Here is a 16,120-nt window from a genome sequence, read left to right as displayed (position 1 = left end):
ATGGCCCATTGCCCTGAAGTTGCATTATTGGGTACTCTGCCCTTGTCAGTCAATACTCTATGTAATGAAACATCTTTCTGTTTGAGTCTCCCTTTCCTGAGCACTGTGTTCAATTCTTTGCAGAATCACATTGGCTGGAGGAATCATAGTACTCACATATTAGTCTTCTCTACTGAGTCTGCCTTTCATTATGAGGCTGATGGCTCCAATGTTCTCTCTGGGATTCTGAAACGGAATGACGAAGGCTGCCACTTGGACTCGACTAATACCTATACTTGGCACACATTGCAAGATTACCCATCGATTCCAACTCTGATTCGTCATCTTACAGAGCGAAGCATTATCCCAATCTTTGCAGTTACCAACCACTCTTATTCTTATTACCAGGTAAGATGTTTAGCATGAGAAAACAGAGTTCATTTTGTTTTAATGCTGTCCGCAAGACATTTTGCAGGATGGATTATACATTATCTAATGTGTAAGTGTTGGGATCTAAGCAGGGATCATGAGCTTTTAAAGTGAAATTTGAACAGTGCAATTAACCAAGAGAGTTATACCATGAGCATTTTATATTTTAAATATAAATAAACTTTGTTTCATACAAAAATAAATTAGGCAAAGTAAGTATCACTATATCAACAACATAGATTTTATCTAAGTATAGAATGAATCCAGTTTTACTTTTACACTCCCAACAAAAGATCCCTTATCCGAACACCTTGAAGGACCATTCATTTTTTTAGGTACCAAAATCAGAGTTAACGTTTCAGGTCCAGTGAAGGGTCACTGAACCCAAAACATTAACTCTGATGTTTTCTTCACAGATGCTGCCAGACCTGCTGAGCTTTTCCAACAACTTCTGTTTTTGTTCCTGATTTACAGCATCCACAGTTCTTTTGGTTTTTATTGTAGAAGTTCTTGTTTATTGTAAAACATCTTGCTTACTGCAAAGTTGCTTGTGAGACCATCCCTGGTGGTGTAGTGGTTAGGATTCAGCGCTTTCACTGCTACGGCCCAGGTTCAATTCCCGGTCAGGGAATCAAATATTGGGGCAGCACAGTGGCTCAGTGGTTAGCACTGCTGCCTCACAGCGCCAGGGTTCAATTCCACCTTCGGGCGACTGTCTGTGTGGAGTTTGCACATTCTCCCTGTGTCTGTGTGGGTTTCTTCCGGGTGCTCTGGTTTCCTCCCACAGTCCAAAAAAGATGTGCAGGCTAGGTGAATTGGCCATGCTAAATTACCCATAGTGTTCAGGGATGTGTCGATTAGGTGGGCTTATAGGGTAATGGGTCTGGGTGGGATGCTGTGTGGACTTGTTGGGCCAAAGGGCCTGTTTCCACACTGTAGGGATTCTATGAGACACTGGGAATCAAGGGTTCACAATAGAAGCTACATTATAAGCTATTCATATTGAATAATAAAGATTTATAGGGAGAAGGCAGGAGAAGGGGGTTTAGAAACCTATGATCAAATGGGTTGAGAAACACACTAGCCTAATGGCCCAATTTTATTTAATACTTAGACTCTGTACTTCACTATTACATAAACCTACTAAGGATAGTACCTGAGATGTGTTGTGTTATACAGTACACATTAATATTTACCTTCAAAATATATATACAGTCAAACATATTACATGGTTCATAGTATAGGGTGAATGCAGTGTCTATGATGGGGTGTGATACAGTGTATATTCAAGGAGATGTGACAGAGTGTATGATGCAGGAGTTGTGATACGATGTATATTTCAGGGAGTGTGCTATGATGTCTGTTATGGTGGGGTGGGGGTGTGGGCAATGTGATACAGCTTATACAGGTGACATGGTGGCTCAGAGGTTAGCATTTCTGCCTCACACAGCCAGAGACCAAGGTTCAATTCCAGCCTTGGGTGACTGTGTGGACTTTGCACGTTCTCCCCATGTCTGTGTGGGTTTCCTCTGGGTGCTCTGTTTTCCTCTCACAGTTTAAAGATCTACAGGTTAGGTGGATTGGCCATGCTAAATTATCTGTAGTGACCACGGATGTGCAGGCTAGGTGGTTGGGTTAGCCATGGGAAATCCAGGGTTATGCAGATAGGGCATGGGATGGGTCTACATGGCATACTCTTTGGACGGTCAGTGCAGACAAGATGGGCTGAATGGCCTCTATATGCACAATATGTGATTCTATGAAATGACAGGGGTGTGATGCAGTGTATATTAGGGGGTGTGACAGAGTGTATATTTCAGGAGGTGTGATACAGTGTACATTACGGGGGTGTTATAAGTTTACAGTGCAGGGGATGTGATCCATTGTACATTACTATTAGTATGATAGAATGTCCACTACCTAGCATGTGATACAGTGTATATTTCAGAGGGTGTGATACGCTGTATATCAGGGGATGGTATATGGCTGAATTTATGAGATGCCAGGATCCCACCATTCTCCCTCTAAACTGTGCATCTGTTTAGCTGCTCAGAGGGTTGATTGGCACGTGGGTGCATAGCGTTCTGGTACTGGAGTTCAGGGCCGCACACAGAGCTCAGAGGTCCTGCAGTAACAAGAAAAAGATTAGAGGGAATATAGGACCCCATCCTCTCCAACCAAAAAGTCAACTTGGAGCGCACTCCTGATAAAGTTGTTGCTGAGCAGCCATTTGAGCTAAGCTTGGCTTCTGTCTTGGGAGATGGGCGCCCAATACAACTAGCTGGCAGCTGTGTGTTCCCAATAGTGCCAGGTTTGACCAGTGGGGCTGACAGTTCCCATAAGGAAGGAAGGCAGTGGGGGCTTGATTGGAGAGGTCAGGAGGGATGGTTAATGGTGAGGGGTATGTCCTCGATGTTGGGAAGTGGTGATGGGGGGAATGTCTTCAATTATCATTGGCAACACCTGAAGGGAGGTCACAATGCCCACTTAGAGTCAAATGGTCATAGAGCTGTACAGCATGGAAACAGGCCCTTCAGTCCAACTCGTCCATGCTGACCAGATATCCTAAATTAATGTAGTTCTATTTGTCAGCATTTGGCCAATATCCCTTGAAACCCTTCCTATTCACATACCTAACCAGATGCCTTTTGCCCAGTAACAACCCATGTGCAGTGCACTCCCCCACCCGTCTCCCCCCAGGGGTAGCATAACGTACTGCAGTGATTAATTGGCCACTTATTGATCTCACTAGGTCCAAGGGTGAGTGAACTGCCCAGTGTTGCCACCATCCCCTCTCAAAATAGGAGCCAGGTCATGAGACAGGAGGGAAGGCCATGTCCTGCACGTGATATGTTCTATGAGCCTATCTCCCCCAAACCCTCTGCTGCTATATACCTGCTGGTGAGAGCTGTAAATCCAGCCCAGAGTGTGTTATAGTGGAGTGAGATAATCTGTACATTTAAGGTCATGATACAATGTATATTACAAGGTGTGATATGTTCTATAATAGAGTATGTGATACATTGAAAGAAAGGTGATGTGTTATATTGTATGTTATAGTTGGTTTGATACAGTGTATGTTACAGAATCTATAATACATATGTGAGAGTGTCATATAGTATATATTACAATGTATGATATAGAGTGTGTGGCATACTGCTCATTATCAGAAGCTATGTAACAATTGGCTTGATACAGCATATACAAAGTCGTGAATTTTAAAAATATTCAAAAACTGCTTCCACCATGTTTCAGGGAGAGAATTGAAAAGATTCTTGAGAGAAAGTGAGTGAAAGGTTATCAGTGTAAGCGGGAATGTGAAGTATTTAGATCAACTATAATCTTACTGAATGGTGGAGTAGGCTTGAGATGTCTTATTCCTATATTGGTCTGTGTGTTTGTAGATGTATAATATGAGGTATAAAAGTAGCATATTACAGGGGATGTGATACAGTGAATATTGGAGTAGATGTGGTACAGTGTATGTTACAGAGAATGTGGTACAGCAAATACTGCAGTTGTTATGCAGTGATATAGTGAATATTAGACTAGAGAATGTGACACACTGTATATCATAGGCGATACAATATATTGTATATTTGACTTCATGGTTTAGCTTAATCTTACATATCAAACTTTTTCAATCGTCTCTTTGCTAGATTGGCTTGTTTTCATTCACTACACACACTAAGATGCCAACTCTCATATATTTCTTATTTTTCTACAGAAATTGTGTAAATATTTTCCTGTGTCTGATATTGGGCAGCTCCAGGAAGACTCTTCCAATATAATCGAATTGTTACGGAATGCATTTGAGGTAAAACGTCCTCCAAGCGCTGCTTCCATAAAAATAAGTTTGTCCATTGTCCAGACCGCACTGGCCACATAGAATAAAGTAAATTACCGTAGCTGCTGGAAACTGAAATGTAAAACAGGAAGAGATGGTGAAACTCAGTGGGTCCGGTAGCATTTGCTGAGTGAGAAACAGAGTTAATGTTTCAGATCAAATATGATTTCTTCACAATGGCCAGTACATGCCTGGTGTGTGTACCAAGTTGTATGTTGCATGGTGTCACTGTTGAGTCACACAGGTCCTGCTGCATTGTTATGGAACCTGTGCTGTGATCTGGTATAGTAGCAGTGCAGCGCCCCCAGGCTTTGGTTTTGATTAGTCTGTGTCCTTCCTTCTATAGAATATCCGCTCCAAGATGGAAATCCGAGCTGAGAATGTCCCCATAACAATGTCGGCTAAAGTCTCGTTGTTATCTTCTGCCACGTCTCAGAGTGACTCTTCTATCTTCACTGTGGCCCCAGGAGAAGTGGTAAGAAACCCAAGTCTGTGTCAACCAGCAAACGTTAGAGAGCAGGGGGAAATCCGGGAATGCCTGCCTTCTTATTGCTGCCCAGTAGTGTGTTTGTGTGTACAAGCATGTGTGTAGACAGTGTTTGACCAGAAAAGCTCAGTTGTAACTTTAACAATATCCAGTGCTCTGGAATAGTGAGGCAGCAGGAGGAGCAGTAGAAGTGTGGGAAGGGAAACAATTGCCTCTATTTGCACTGGGCTGCAAGCTGCTTGCTGCAGATCAATGTCACTCTGTCATTTCCTTGATATTGATGAGCCTGTAGAGGTCTGTAAGGAACCATCAAACCCATCAGAGCCATGTATTGCTCATTGACCCAAAACTCTCAAAATATTTCCTGATGCATCTTCTGCCCTGTATCCTGACTGTGTTCAAATCAAGACTCCTCAGGGTAGATCTTCACTTTGTCAGTTGAGGAACAAACTCTTCACCTCCCTCCCCATTGACATCAGTCAGGAGAGTTATATCAAGGGCTAATGACTCCTTATCACTCACTGTTAAAATTGACCCAATTAACTGTTGGGTTGATTCCCAATCAATTCCCTCCCTAACAGCATTGTGGGTCGACCCACAACGGGTGGACTGCAGCAGTTCAAGAAGACAGCTCACCATCACCTTCTCAAGGGCAACTAGGGACGGGCAATAAATGCTGGTCCAGTGATGCCCACACCCCACAAAATGAATAAATTCAAAAGTGTATCACTTGAGGCACAATCCTGGAACTCCCAAACAACACTAGGTGAGTCCTTACGAACCATGGACTACAGCGGTTCAAGAAAATAGCTCACCACCTTCTCTTGGGCAATTAAAGATGGGAAAATAAATTCTGGTCTAGCCAGCATGACTGACATCCCATCATCCCAGTAAATATCCAAGGTGTCTCCTCCTTTAACATATGCTTCCCTTGATCTCAATATTCCTTATCTCTCTTTACAAGGATAAGCCTCAAGGCTTGTATCAATCAATTCTGATGCCAATGATCATTTACTGTTGTGACGATAACATCTTTTGACTCTTGCGGTCCTGGACTATCAGGAATAGCTCATTACTGTGTGTGTTGTGCACATTGTGAGCCTCAAAACATCGCTCCGGCAATTTAGGGTAAAAAGCACATTTGTTAAAGCACTTTTGAAAATACTATCAGCCTTCAGGATTCCTGCATTCTAATTTCTCTCCATTGGACTGATTCAGAGAGTTCAAATTCACCAACTACCACTTGACAGCTTTTTGCTCAGATGTGAGCTATGCTGTGACGCGAGCCCAGGACATGGGGAGGGTACATCTTGCTCAGTAACCCCAGAGTGCAGGGCCACAAGGCCCCTGCTGTGCTTGGATTTGGGGCTGTGGGCCTAGGCTAGAGGCAACATTGAGTCCCTGATTTCTGTCCCTGCCCCTGCTTGTAGTTATGGCACCCCTCTCACTGGGATAGTGCACTGGAAATCAAGCCCTACTATTCCTGCAGTCATCACAAAGTCAAAAAATTATCCAAGTACACCAAGTCCCCAATTTACCTGTTAGATAGACCAAGGCCAACAGAAAACATAGACCAGATCTGTGAGAACAAGAGCTCTTATTTATTACAAGGAAATAGATTCTAACCACAGGCAATTGACTGTGAACTGTCAGTATATTATTTTACTAATTAAAATGCTAACCCCCTTCTAAAATATAGACAAGTTGAACCAAAGGGTCTGTTTCCATGCTGTATGATTCTGTGACTCTATATGGACAGACACAGGCAAAACAAAAGAAAAGGTATTATGAATAGAGGGGTGAAAAGCTGGGGAAGCAGTCAAAGACCTCAATTCACAGGGTTTGCTGAAATGAAACTTTTACTTGCCAGGATTTTCTTTTTTTCAATCCCTTTCACAGAGTGAAAGGCACACTAATTACAAAGTTTCTTAGCTATTGGCTACAGGCCATTGCATGCTGCAACTGATTATGGAAAATAAACTAGATTTCTGCAGGCTTTAGCCATTTTCCTGGACAGAAAGACACACCATCTGCCCCTTGCAGCAGTCCAAAGTCTTCTGTCAGGATCATGTACACCCACAGGTTACTCAGTTACCAAGAAGCCAGTCACATAGTTGTTATCAAGCTAGGCCTGTGACCAGCGGTGTTCCGCAATGATCAGTGCTGAGTCCTCTGTTTTTTGTCATTTATTAAATTATTTGGATGTGAATATAGGAGATTTGGTTTGTAAGTTTGCAGATGATAGTGTAGTGGACAGTGAAGAAGGTTATCTCAGAGTACAATGGGATCTTAATCAGATTGGTCAATGGGCCAAGGAGTGGCAGATGGAGTTTAACTTACATTTTAGTAAGGCAAACCATGGCAGGACTTACACACAAAGAGATCTAGGGATGCAGATGTATAGTTCCTTGAAAGTGGAGTCGTAGGTAGACAGGATAGTGAAGAAGGCGTTTGGTATGCTTGCCTTTATTGGTCAATGAATTGAGTATAGGAGTTGGAATGTCATATTGTGGCTGTACAGGACATTGGTTCGGCCACTTTTGGAATACTGCATCCAATTCTGGTCTTCCTGCTATAGGAAAGATGTTGTTAAACTAAATAGGGTTCAGAAAAGATTTACAAGGATGCGACCAGGGTTGGAGGGTTTGAGCTACAGGGAGAGGCTGAATAGGCTGGGGCTATTTTCCCTGGAGCGTCAGAGGCTGAGGGGTGACCTCATAGAGGTTTATAAAATCATGAGGGGCATGGATAGGGTGAATAGCCAAGGTCATTTTCCCCGGGTAAGGGAGTCCAAAACTAGAAGGCATAGGTATAAGGTGACAGGTGAAAGATTTAAAAGGGACTTAAGGGGCAACTTTTTCACGCAGAGGGTGGTGCGTGTATGGAACAAGCTGCCAGAAGATAGGGATAGGGAGGGGTGTACAGGCTGGAGGAGGTTACAGTAACAGGGAGGAGCGTAGGGGCTAGAGGAGGCTACAGAGATAGGGAGGGCTGTAGGGGCTGGAGGAGGTTACAGTGATAGGGAGGAGTGTAGGGCCTGGAGGAGGTTACAGTGATAGGGAGGAGTATAGGGGCTGGAGGAGGTTACAGAGCTAGGGAGGGGTATAGGGACTGGAGGAAGCTACAGTGATAGGGAGGGGTGTAGGGAGTGGAGGAGGTTACAGAGACAGGGAGGGGTATAGAGACTGGAGGAGATACAGATGTGGGGAGGGGAATAGAGGCTGGAGGAGGTTACAGAGTTAGGGAGGGGTGTAGGGACTGGAGGATGTTACAGTGATAAGGAGGTGTGTAGGGGTTACAGAAAGTTGTAGTGAGAGGGAAGAGTATAGGGGTTAGAGAAGGTTAGTGTGATAGAGAAGGGTGTAGGGGCTAGGGGAGGTTACAGTGATAGGGAGAGGTGTAGGGGACTGGAGGAGGTGACAGAGATAGAAAGGGGTATGCGGGCTGGAGGAGTTTGCACGGATCGAGGGTCTTATGCTGTTAATGCTGTTTCTTTTATCTGTTCATAAACAGAAAGAGTTTGAGCTGAAAGTGAAAGCTCTGGATTCCGTTAAAAACAAGCATGTGTGTACCTATGAAAAGGACCAGAAAGCAAACCTAATTGTCAAGCCCAGCACTTTCACAGACGCTTTCTCACTGGATACCTCCCTGTTGTGTGAAAAATGTTTGTGTGAATTGGTAAGATCGCATTACCATGCGTTACTTTGAAAATTACAATTGGTGTTTCACACTCTCTAACCTCTCTGCTGTAATTCATCAACAGAATCCAGAGAAGAACTCTTCAAAATGTAAAGAACAAGGTGACTTTATTTGCGGGCAGTGCGTGTGCAAAGATACTTGGTAAGAAATAAGCACAGCCATGTGGGGCTGACCACGAAAGAATAGCAAAGGGACCTGCAATTCAATTGTCCCGCTCATGTCCTCGGCAGCTTTGAGAGAGTTTTTGAGCAAATTAAGTAGATTTGAAGAATGTCGTCATTCTTGTAATGCGGGGAATTAGCGTATTGTTAATGTTACTAGACTAATAACCCAAAGGCCTACCCGTCCCACCATGCCATCTGGGGAACTTCAATTCAATTCATTCGTAAATCTTGAATTTAAAAGTCGAACAAATGTGCTGAGTGGGTGTTTCAACTTGGATTCCTCCAGAGACTGTGGTAGATCCCCTCAGTCAGGAGTTCTAGCTGAAGATGTTGGCCTTTGTGTGTGATGATGTGCTGAGCTTCCCCATCATTGAGGATGGAGATGTTTGTGGAGCCATCTCCTCCACTGTCCACCACCATTTACAACAGGGTGTAGAACGACTGCAGAACTTACATTTGATCCCCTGGTTATGGGATTGCTTAGCTCTGTCTCTTGCATGCTCCTGTCACTGTTAAGAATGCATATGGTCCATGTTGTAGCTTCACCAAGTTGGGAAAGTGTAGATTCATTAAGAAAGGGCCAGCACAGAGTCCTTAAAGACAAATCATGTTGAACTAATTTCATTGAGTTACTTTTGATTAATTTACAGCAAGAGTTGATTATGTTGGTGTGGTGAATGTCAACTTTCAAAAGGTGCTTGATGAACCATTGTTTAACAGTTTTATCAATAACATTGAAGCTTTTAGATTAGTAGGAACAGTGGCAATATGGTATGAGGTTGGCTGAGTGCCAGGAAACAGACAGTTATTGAGAGTGCCTTTTTTGAACTGGAGGAAAGTTTGCAGTGGAATTTCCCAGCGACTGGCGCTGGGCTTTTCATGATGAATAAATAACCTAGGTTTACCTGTGCAGGGTGCAATATCAACGTTTGCAAATAGCACAAAGTATTGAAAGCAGTGTGAACCATAAGGAGGACAGAGATAAAATTCAGGAAGAAACAGACAGGCTGCTAGAATGGGCAGCTCAGTGGTAGATGAAAGTCAAGTCTTGCCCTAACAGAGGTAGGAATGAGACTTTCAGCAGCAGATGAGCTGAGGAAGGCCACGCTAGCTGATTTGTTACAGGTCTTGACGATAGAGCAAGATATGTGGTTGGACGCTCATCTCGTGGTAAAATGCGACACCAAGTTTTCAAACAGTCTGGATTAGACTCAGACTGTGCTAAAGCAAGGGAGCAGTTGGTAGGTGAGGAGCAGATTTTGGAATGGGGAACGAAAACAATGGCTTTAGTCTTCCCAATTTTTAATTGCAATAAATTTCTGCTGATTCGGTGCCGGTGGATACAGAAAAGCTACTTCCTCTGGGCAATCAAGAACTAAGGAAAGTAATCTTAAAATGAAGAGTCAGGCTGCTCAGGGTTCCTGTCAGGGAGCTTGTCCTCACACAAAGGGAAATCTAAGACTCTTCTTCACAAACACAGCAATGGTCAGAGGTCATAGGAACTTAGAAAATAGGAACAGGAGTTGGAACAAAAATAGGATAGGTCCTTCGAGACTGCTCCAACATTCAATATCATTATGGCTGACAAATCAACTCAGTACTCTGTTCCTGCTTTCTCCCCATACCGTTTGATTCTTTCAGCCCTAAGAATTATATCTAAGTCCTGCTAGAAAACATTAAATGGTTTGGCTTCGGCCACTTTCTGTGGCAGAGGCTTCTACAGGCTCACTACTCTCTGGGAGAACATATTTCTCCTCATCTCAGTCCTAAATGGCCAACCCTGTATCCTAATAATACATCAATTGGATGTTTGGAGACTGGGATTGATAAATTGGGTATTTAGAGATATGGAATTGAGTTGGGTAAATTGAGATTTGATTTGATAAGTGAAACAGGCTCAAGGTGCTGAATGGCCACCACCTGTTTCTAATTCGCCTAAACGTCAGGGAAAAAGGCTCATTTTCTGAAATCAACCATGCTAGCCACTGAGTGAGGCTGTTATTTCACTGAAGTTGAAACTGTACATTTCCTTCTTCAGGCATGGGGAGACCTGTGAATGTAACACAAGTAAGCAGAATAGTACTGAGATCGAAGCCTGCAAGAATCCACTTGATAATTCCCAGATTTGCTCCGGTCGTGGGGATTGTTACTGTGGAGTTTGTTACTGCAATCCATCAGATCACCACCTGGAAAGATTTGAGGGAAAATATTGTCAATACAGCACCCTGCTCTGCCCACGTTTTGCTGGCTTTATATGTAATGGTGAGTGACACTTGCACTAAAGGTGGGGGGCTGCTAGTATGGAAATTAGACTTCTCCCATGGATTTCAGCAAAAGAAAGATCACCAAGATTTATAAAGCTTTGGCTCAAATTTATGATATGATCCAAAGCCCTTTCCAACTAACAGGCTCTTTTTGAAGAAAGCTTGTGTTTACTTGCAAGTCAAACACAGCATGATGACACAAAGAACAAAATTGCCAGTGCTGTTTGAGGAATATTGTTGAGTACTGGGGAGAACACACTGTTCTCCCTCCAGTAATGTCATGGGGTCTTTTTAATATCCATCAATGAGAAATGATGTTATGAGCATCTGATAAACCAAACCTGTGACAGCGCAGCACTCTCTCAGTACTGCAATGGGAATGTTGAACTCAGATCTTGTGCTGTCATCCATGCAATTGTGTTTGATTTCATGATGTTTAGACCAGGAAACACACAGTGCAGGAGATTCTGACCCAGTGTGAATGGGAAATCATGGAATGCCAGTTTGTAACACCAAGAGGTTCAGTGCTCAGGTTTCTTCTGTTAGCTCACCACTGAAACATGATGATTGGGTTTTAGTACCTCAGGATGGCAATGAACAACACTGAGCAGGTAGATCGCTCCTGAAGTGATACATCGTTGACTATAGGTTACTGCAGACTGTTGGTAGTTAATGGCACCTCCTCCATTTTTAGAGATAGTGAGCCACCAAATGTTGGCAGGGCCAACTGTGAATATTAACTGTAACACTGAACTTAATGTCACGGAATCCCTGAAGAGTGTTAAATGATCAACCTCTCCAGGAATCAAGCATATGATTCAGGGGTAAAAGGCTTCTGTTGACTATGAGAACATTGTGGATGTGGAGCTCCTTTGGGTTGCCCCTTCTCTGCAGCCTTGACTTCAACAGGAATCGCAAATGTTTGGCTTCAGAAAAGTATACAAAGGTGGAAATAACCCAGACATCAAGAGTTGAAAGAATAAAGGAATATCAATATTTGGAGATGCTTTATCAGATCTTTGAGTTAAGCCTGCCTTTCTAGATGCTGACAAATAATTGTAGATTTCCAGTAATCACTATGTTTATTTGATCAAATTTATAATTAAAAATGATTTACATTGACTAATGGTCTTGGCAGTATGCACTGCATTGAGTAATTGTGTTGGCAATATGGGTTGCATTGATTTGATGGGTTCTCCATCGAGTTTTGGCCAATTGGGTTTTGTGCCTTCAGAGTGTATAAATTTGGTTTTTGATTCAGTTTTGGTTCTGGTTTGTTCACAGATCGCGGTGAATGTTTTGAGGAAAAGTGCAAATGTAGTGAAGGATGGACAGGTGATTCCTGTGAGTGCCCTATCAGCAATGCCACATGCATTGACGCCAATGAGGTGAGACTGCAATTAAATCACAGCATCACATACACTGTGTCGGGTGGAAACTGGACACTGGTGGTGGCGTTTTCGATGATTTTTAACTTGGGATACTGGTTAACCATTGCTTGTGCTATCGTCAAAACATTACCACCCATTCCTGTTTCAGATCAGATTTAATCTGTGCCGCTGGTATGACATTCTCATCAAACGATACTCTGGGTTTAAAGGGTTAAATTATATAAAGCAGATTCAGAGAACATATTTCCCGGGAGGAGGGGTAAATTCCAGGATAAGGAGAGGTGGCAACATAAAGGTAACAACAGCGGACTAGTAATCCAGCAGGCCAGACAGCATCAGAGGAACAGGAAAGCTGACATTTTGGGTCTGGACCCTTCTTCAGAAATGGGGGAGGGGAAGGGGACTCTGAAGTAAATAGGGAGAGAGGGGGAGGCGATGATGGAAGGTGGATAGAGGACCAGATAGGTGGAGAGAAGACGGACAGGTCAAGGAGGTGGGGATGGAGCCAGTAAAGGTGGGTGTAGGTAGGGAGTTGGGATGGGGGTTCGTCAGTGAGGAAGGAGGAAGTGGGTAGGTGGGAGGGAAGACTGACAGGTCAAGGAGGCGGGGATGAGGCTAGTGGGTAGGAAATGGGGGTGGGGGTTGGTCAGTGAGGAGGGAGGAGCGGATAGGTGGGAGAAAAGATGGACAGGTCAAGGAGGCGGGGACAAGATGGGCTGGTCTTGGGATGAGGTCGGGGGTGGGGAGATTTTGAAGCTTGTGAAGTCCACATTGAGACCATTGGGCTGCAGGGTTCCCAAGCGGAATATGAGGCGATGTTCCTCCAGCATTCGGGTGGCATCGTTGTGACACTGGAGGAGGCCCAGGATGGACATGTCGTCCAAGGAGTGGGAGGGGGAGTTGAAGTGGTTTGCGACTGGGAGGTATAGTCGTTTGTCACGAACCGAGCGTAGGCGCTCCAGAAAGCGGTCTCCAAGCCTCCGCTTGGTTTCCCCGATGTAGAGGAGGCCACATCGGGAACAGCGGATAGAATAGACCACATTAGTAGATGTGCAGGTGAACATCTGTTTAATGTGGAAGGTTTTCTTGCGGTCTGGGATGGGGGTGAGGGGGAGGTGTAGCACTTCCTACGGTTGCAGGGAAAGGTGCTGGGGGTGGTGAGGCTAGTGGGGAGCGTGGAGCGGACGAGGGTCTCATGGAGAGAGTGGTCCCCCTGGAAGGCATATAAGGGTGGGGAGGGAAAAATGTCTTGGTAGTGGGGTCAGATTGCAGGTGGCAGAAGTGGTGGAGGATGATGCGTTGGATCCGGAGGTTGATGGCGTGATACGTGAGGATGAGGGGAATTCTGTCTTTGTTGTTATTGCGGGGAGAGGGTGTGAGGGCTGAGACGCGGGAAATGTGAGAGATGCAGTCGAGGGCATTTTCGACCACTGTGGAGGGGAAATTGCGGTCCTTGAAAAATGAGGACATCTGGGATGTCCGGGAGCAGATGTGGCGGAGGCAAAGGAATTCGGAACAGGGATGGCATTCTTGCAGGAAGGTGGGTGGGAGGAGGTGTATTCTAGGTAGCTGTGGGAGTCAGTGGGCTTGAAACGGATATCAGTTTCCAGGTGGTTGCCAGAGATGGAACAGAGAGGTCCAGGAAGGAGAGAGAGGTATCAGAGATGACCCAGGTGAACTTAAGGTTGGGATGGAAGGTATTGGTGAAGTGGATGAACTGTTCGAGCTCCTCATGGGAGCACGAGGAGGCACCGATACAGTCATTGATGTAATGGAGGAAGAGGTGGGGGATGGGGCCAGTGTAGCTGTGGAAGAGGGACTATTCCACGTATCCTACAAAGAGGCAGGCATAGCTTGCGCCTATGCGGGTACCCATGGCCACCCCCTTTGTCTATAGGAATTGGGAGGAGTTGAAGGAGAAGTTGTTAAGGGTAAGGACGAGTTCGATTAAGCAGATAAAGGTGTCGGTGGAGGGGGACTGGTCGGGCCTGCGGGACAGGAAGAAGCAGAGGGCCTTTAGGCCATCTGCATGGGAAATGCAAGTATATAGGGACTGGATGTCCATGGTAAAGATGAGATGTTGAGGACCAGGGAATTGGAAGTTTTGGAGGAAGTGGAGGGCGTGGGTGGTGTCACGGAAGTAGGTGGGGAGTTCCTGGACCGGGGTGGGGGGAGAAAATGAAGTCGAGATAAGTGGAGATACGTTTGGTGGGGCAGGAGCAAGCAGAGATAATGGGTCAATCAGGGCAGCCAGGTTTGTGGATTTTGGGAAGGAGATAGAAGCGGGCGGTGCGTGGTTGGGGAACAATGAGTTTGGAGGCTGTGGGTGGGAGGTCACCTGAGGTGATAAGGCTGCACCTTGCCCCTCACCCCCATCCCAGGCCCCAAGAAAACCTTCCACATTAAACAGATGTTCACCTGCACATCTGCTAATGTGGTATATTGTATCTGCTGTTCCCTATGTGGCCTCCTCTACATTGGGGAAACCAAGCGGAGGCTTGGAGACCGCTTTGTGGAACACCTACGCTCGGTTCGTGACAAACGACTACACCTCCCAGTTGCGAACCTCTTCAACTCCCCCTCCCGCTCCTTGGACGATATGTCCATCCTGGGCCTCCTGCAGTGCCACAACGATGCCACCCGAAGGCTGGAGGAATGGCACCTCGTATTCCGCTTGGGAACCCTGCAGCCCAATGGTCTCAATGTGGACTTCACAAGCTTCAAAATCTTCCCTCCCCCAACCTTATCCCAAGACCAGCCCATCTCATCCCCGCCTCCTTGACCTGTCCGTCTTCCCTCCCACCTAACTGCTCCACTATCCACCTTCTATCATCGCCTCTCCCTCTCTCTATTTATTTCAGAGTCCCCTTCCCCTCCCCCATTTTTGAAGCAGGGTCCAGACCCGAAATGTCAGCTTTCCTGCTCCTCTGATGCTGCCTGACCTGCTGTGATCATCCAGCAACACACCTTGTTAGCTCTCCAGCATCGGCAGTTCCGACTGTCTTGTAGTTTGTGTCAGAGCTCCATCTGCTGTCACACAAAAAAAACTTGGTAGGACTTCAACATTTCTCGTTTTCAGCAAGGACCTTGTCTGGGAGTGTCCTGGTTACTCTGTTCAAAGGGGAGAATTCCTCTCTACTTGCTCACTCAAACAAAACCAGTGATGGCCAGGGGGAGGAGCTGGGTGCAAGGATGTTCTCTAACCTAGAGTTTCCACCTTTATTTTCCTGATTACAGGGACTCTGCAATGGTAAAGGTGTCTGTGATTGTGGAAGATGTCGGTGTGATGATAACAATGTTGATCCGACCTGTAGCTCTTTACTGTACTTGGTAAGTATGTAATCATTCATACCATTCTTTTCCCAACTTCAAAAAAGCCCATGATGCTTGACAGCCTATGAAATACTGTTATAATGTAGAAAATACAGCAAGGCATTAAGATACAGGAAGCTCCCATATGTACCTATGACCTGATTATTTGTTTTGTAATAGTCATAGATATTAGTCAGGATGTCCTTGCCTTTCTTTAGGCAGTGTTGTGGGATCATATAAACCCTACAGTGTGGAATCAGGTCATTCAGCCCATCATGTCCATACCGCACATCCAGAGGGTCCCCAGACCAGGCCCATCTCCCTACTCTATCCCTGTAACCCCACAGATAATCCAATTAGTCTGCACATCCCTGGACACTATGGGCAATTTTACATAACCAATCCGCCTAACCTGCGCATATTTGGATGCAGGGAGAACGTGCAAACTCCACACAGACAGTCACCCAAGGGGGGAATTGAACCTACGTCCCTGGCACTGTGAGGCTGCAGTGCTAACGCCTGAGCCAGCGTGCTACCCAGATCATTTC

General features: G+C 45.1%; 1 protein-coding gene across 1 annotated transcript in view; it reads left to right on the top strand.

Annotated features, from left to right (window-relative positions):
- Positions 1 to 16,120, top strand: part of itgb4 (integrin, beta 4) — a 93,597-nt gene continuing 77,477 nt past the window's right edge. Inside the window, exons 1-8 of the mRNA XM_048611152.1 lie at positions 1 to 387; positions 4,136 to 4,225; positions 4,602 to 4,730; positions 8,256 to 8,420; positions 8,506 to 8,582; positions 10,644 to 10,867; positions 12,154 to 12,257; positions 15,498 to 15,590. Coding sequence (XP_048467109.1) covers positions 1 to 387; positions 4,136 to 4,225; positions 4,602 to 4,730; positions 8,256 to 8,420; positions 8,506 to 8,582; positions 10,644 to 10,867; positions 12,154 to 12,257; positions 15,498 to 15,590 — 1,269 coding nt within the window. The remainder of the gene's footprint in view (positions 388 to 4,135; positions 4,226 to 4,601; positions 4,731 to 8,255; positions 8,421 to 8,505; positions 8,583 to 10,643; positions 10,868 to 12,153; positions 12,258 to 15,497; positions 15,591 to 16,120) is intronic.

The sequence above is a fragment of the Rhincodon typus genome, chromosome 23 (assembly GCF_021869965.1).
Source record: "Rhincodon typus isolate 14 chromosome 23, sRhiTyp1.1, whole genome shotgun sequence".
NCBI lineage: Eukaryota > Metazoa > Chordata > Chondrichthyes > Orectolobiformes > Rhincodontidae > Rhincodon > Rhincodon typus.
The sequence above is the reverse complement of the archived record's forward strand: the minus strand, read 5'-3'. Positions and strand labels throughout refer to the sequence as shown.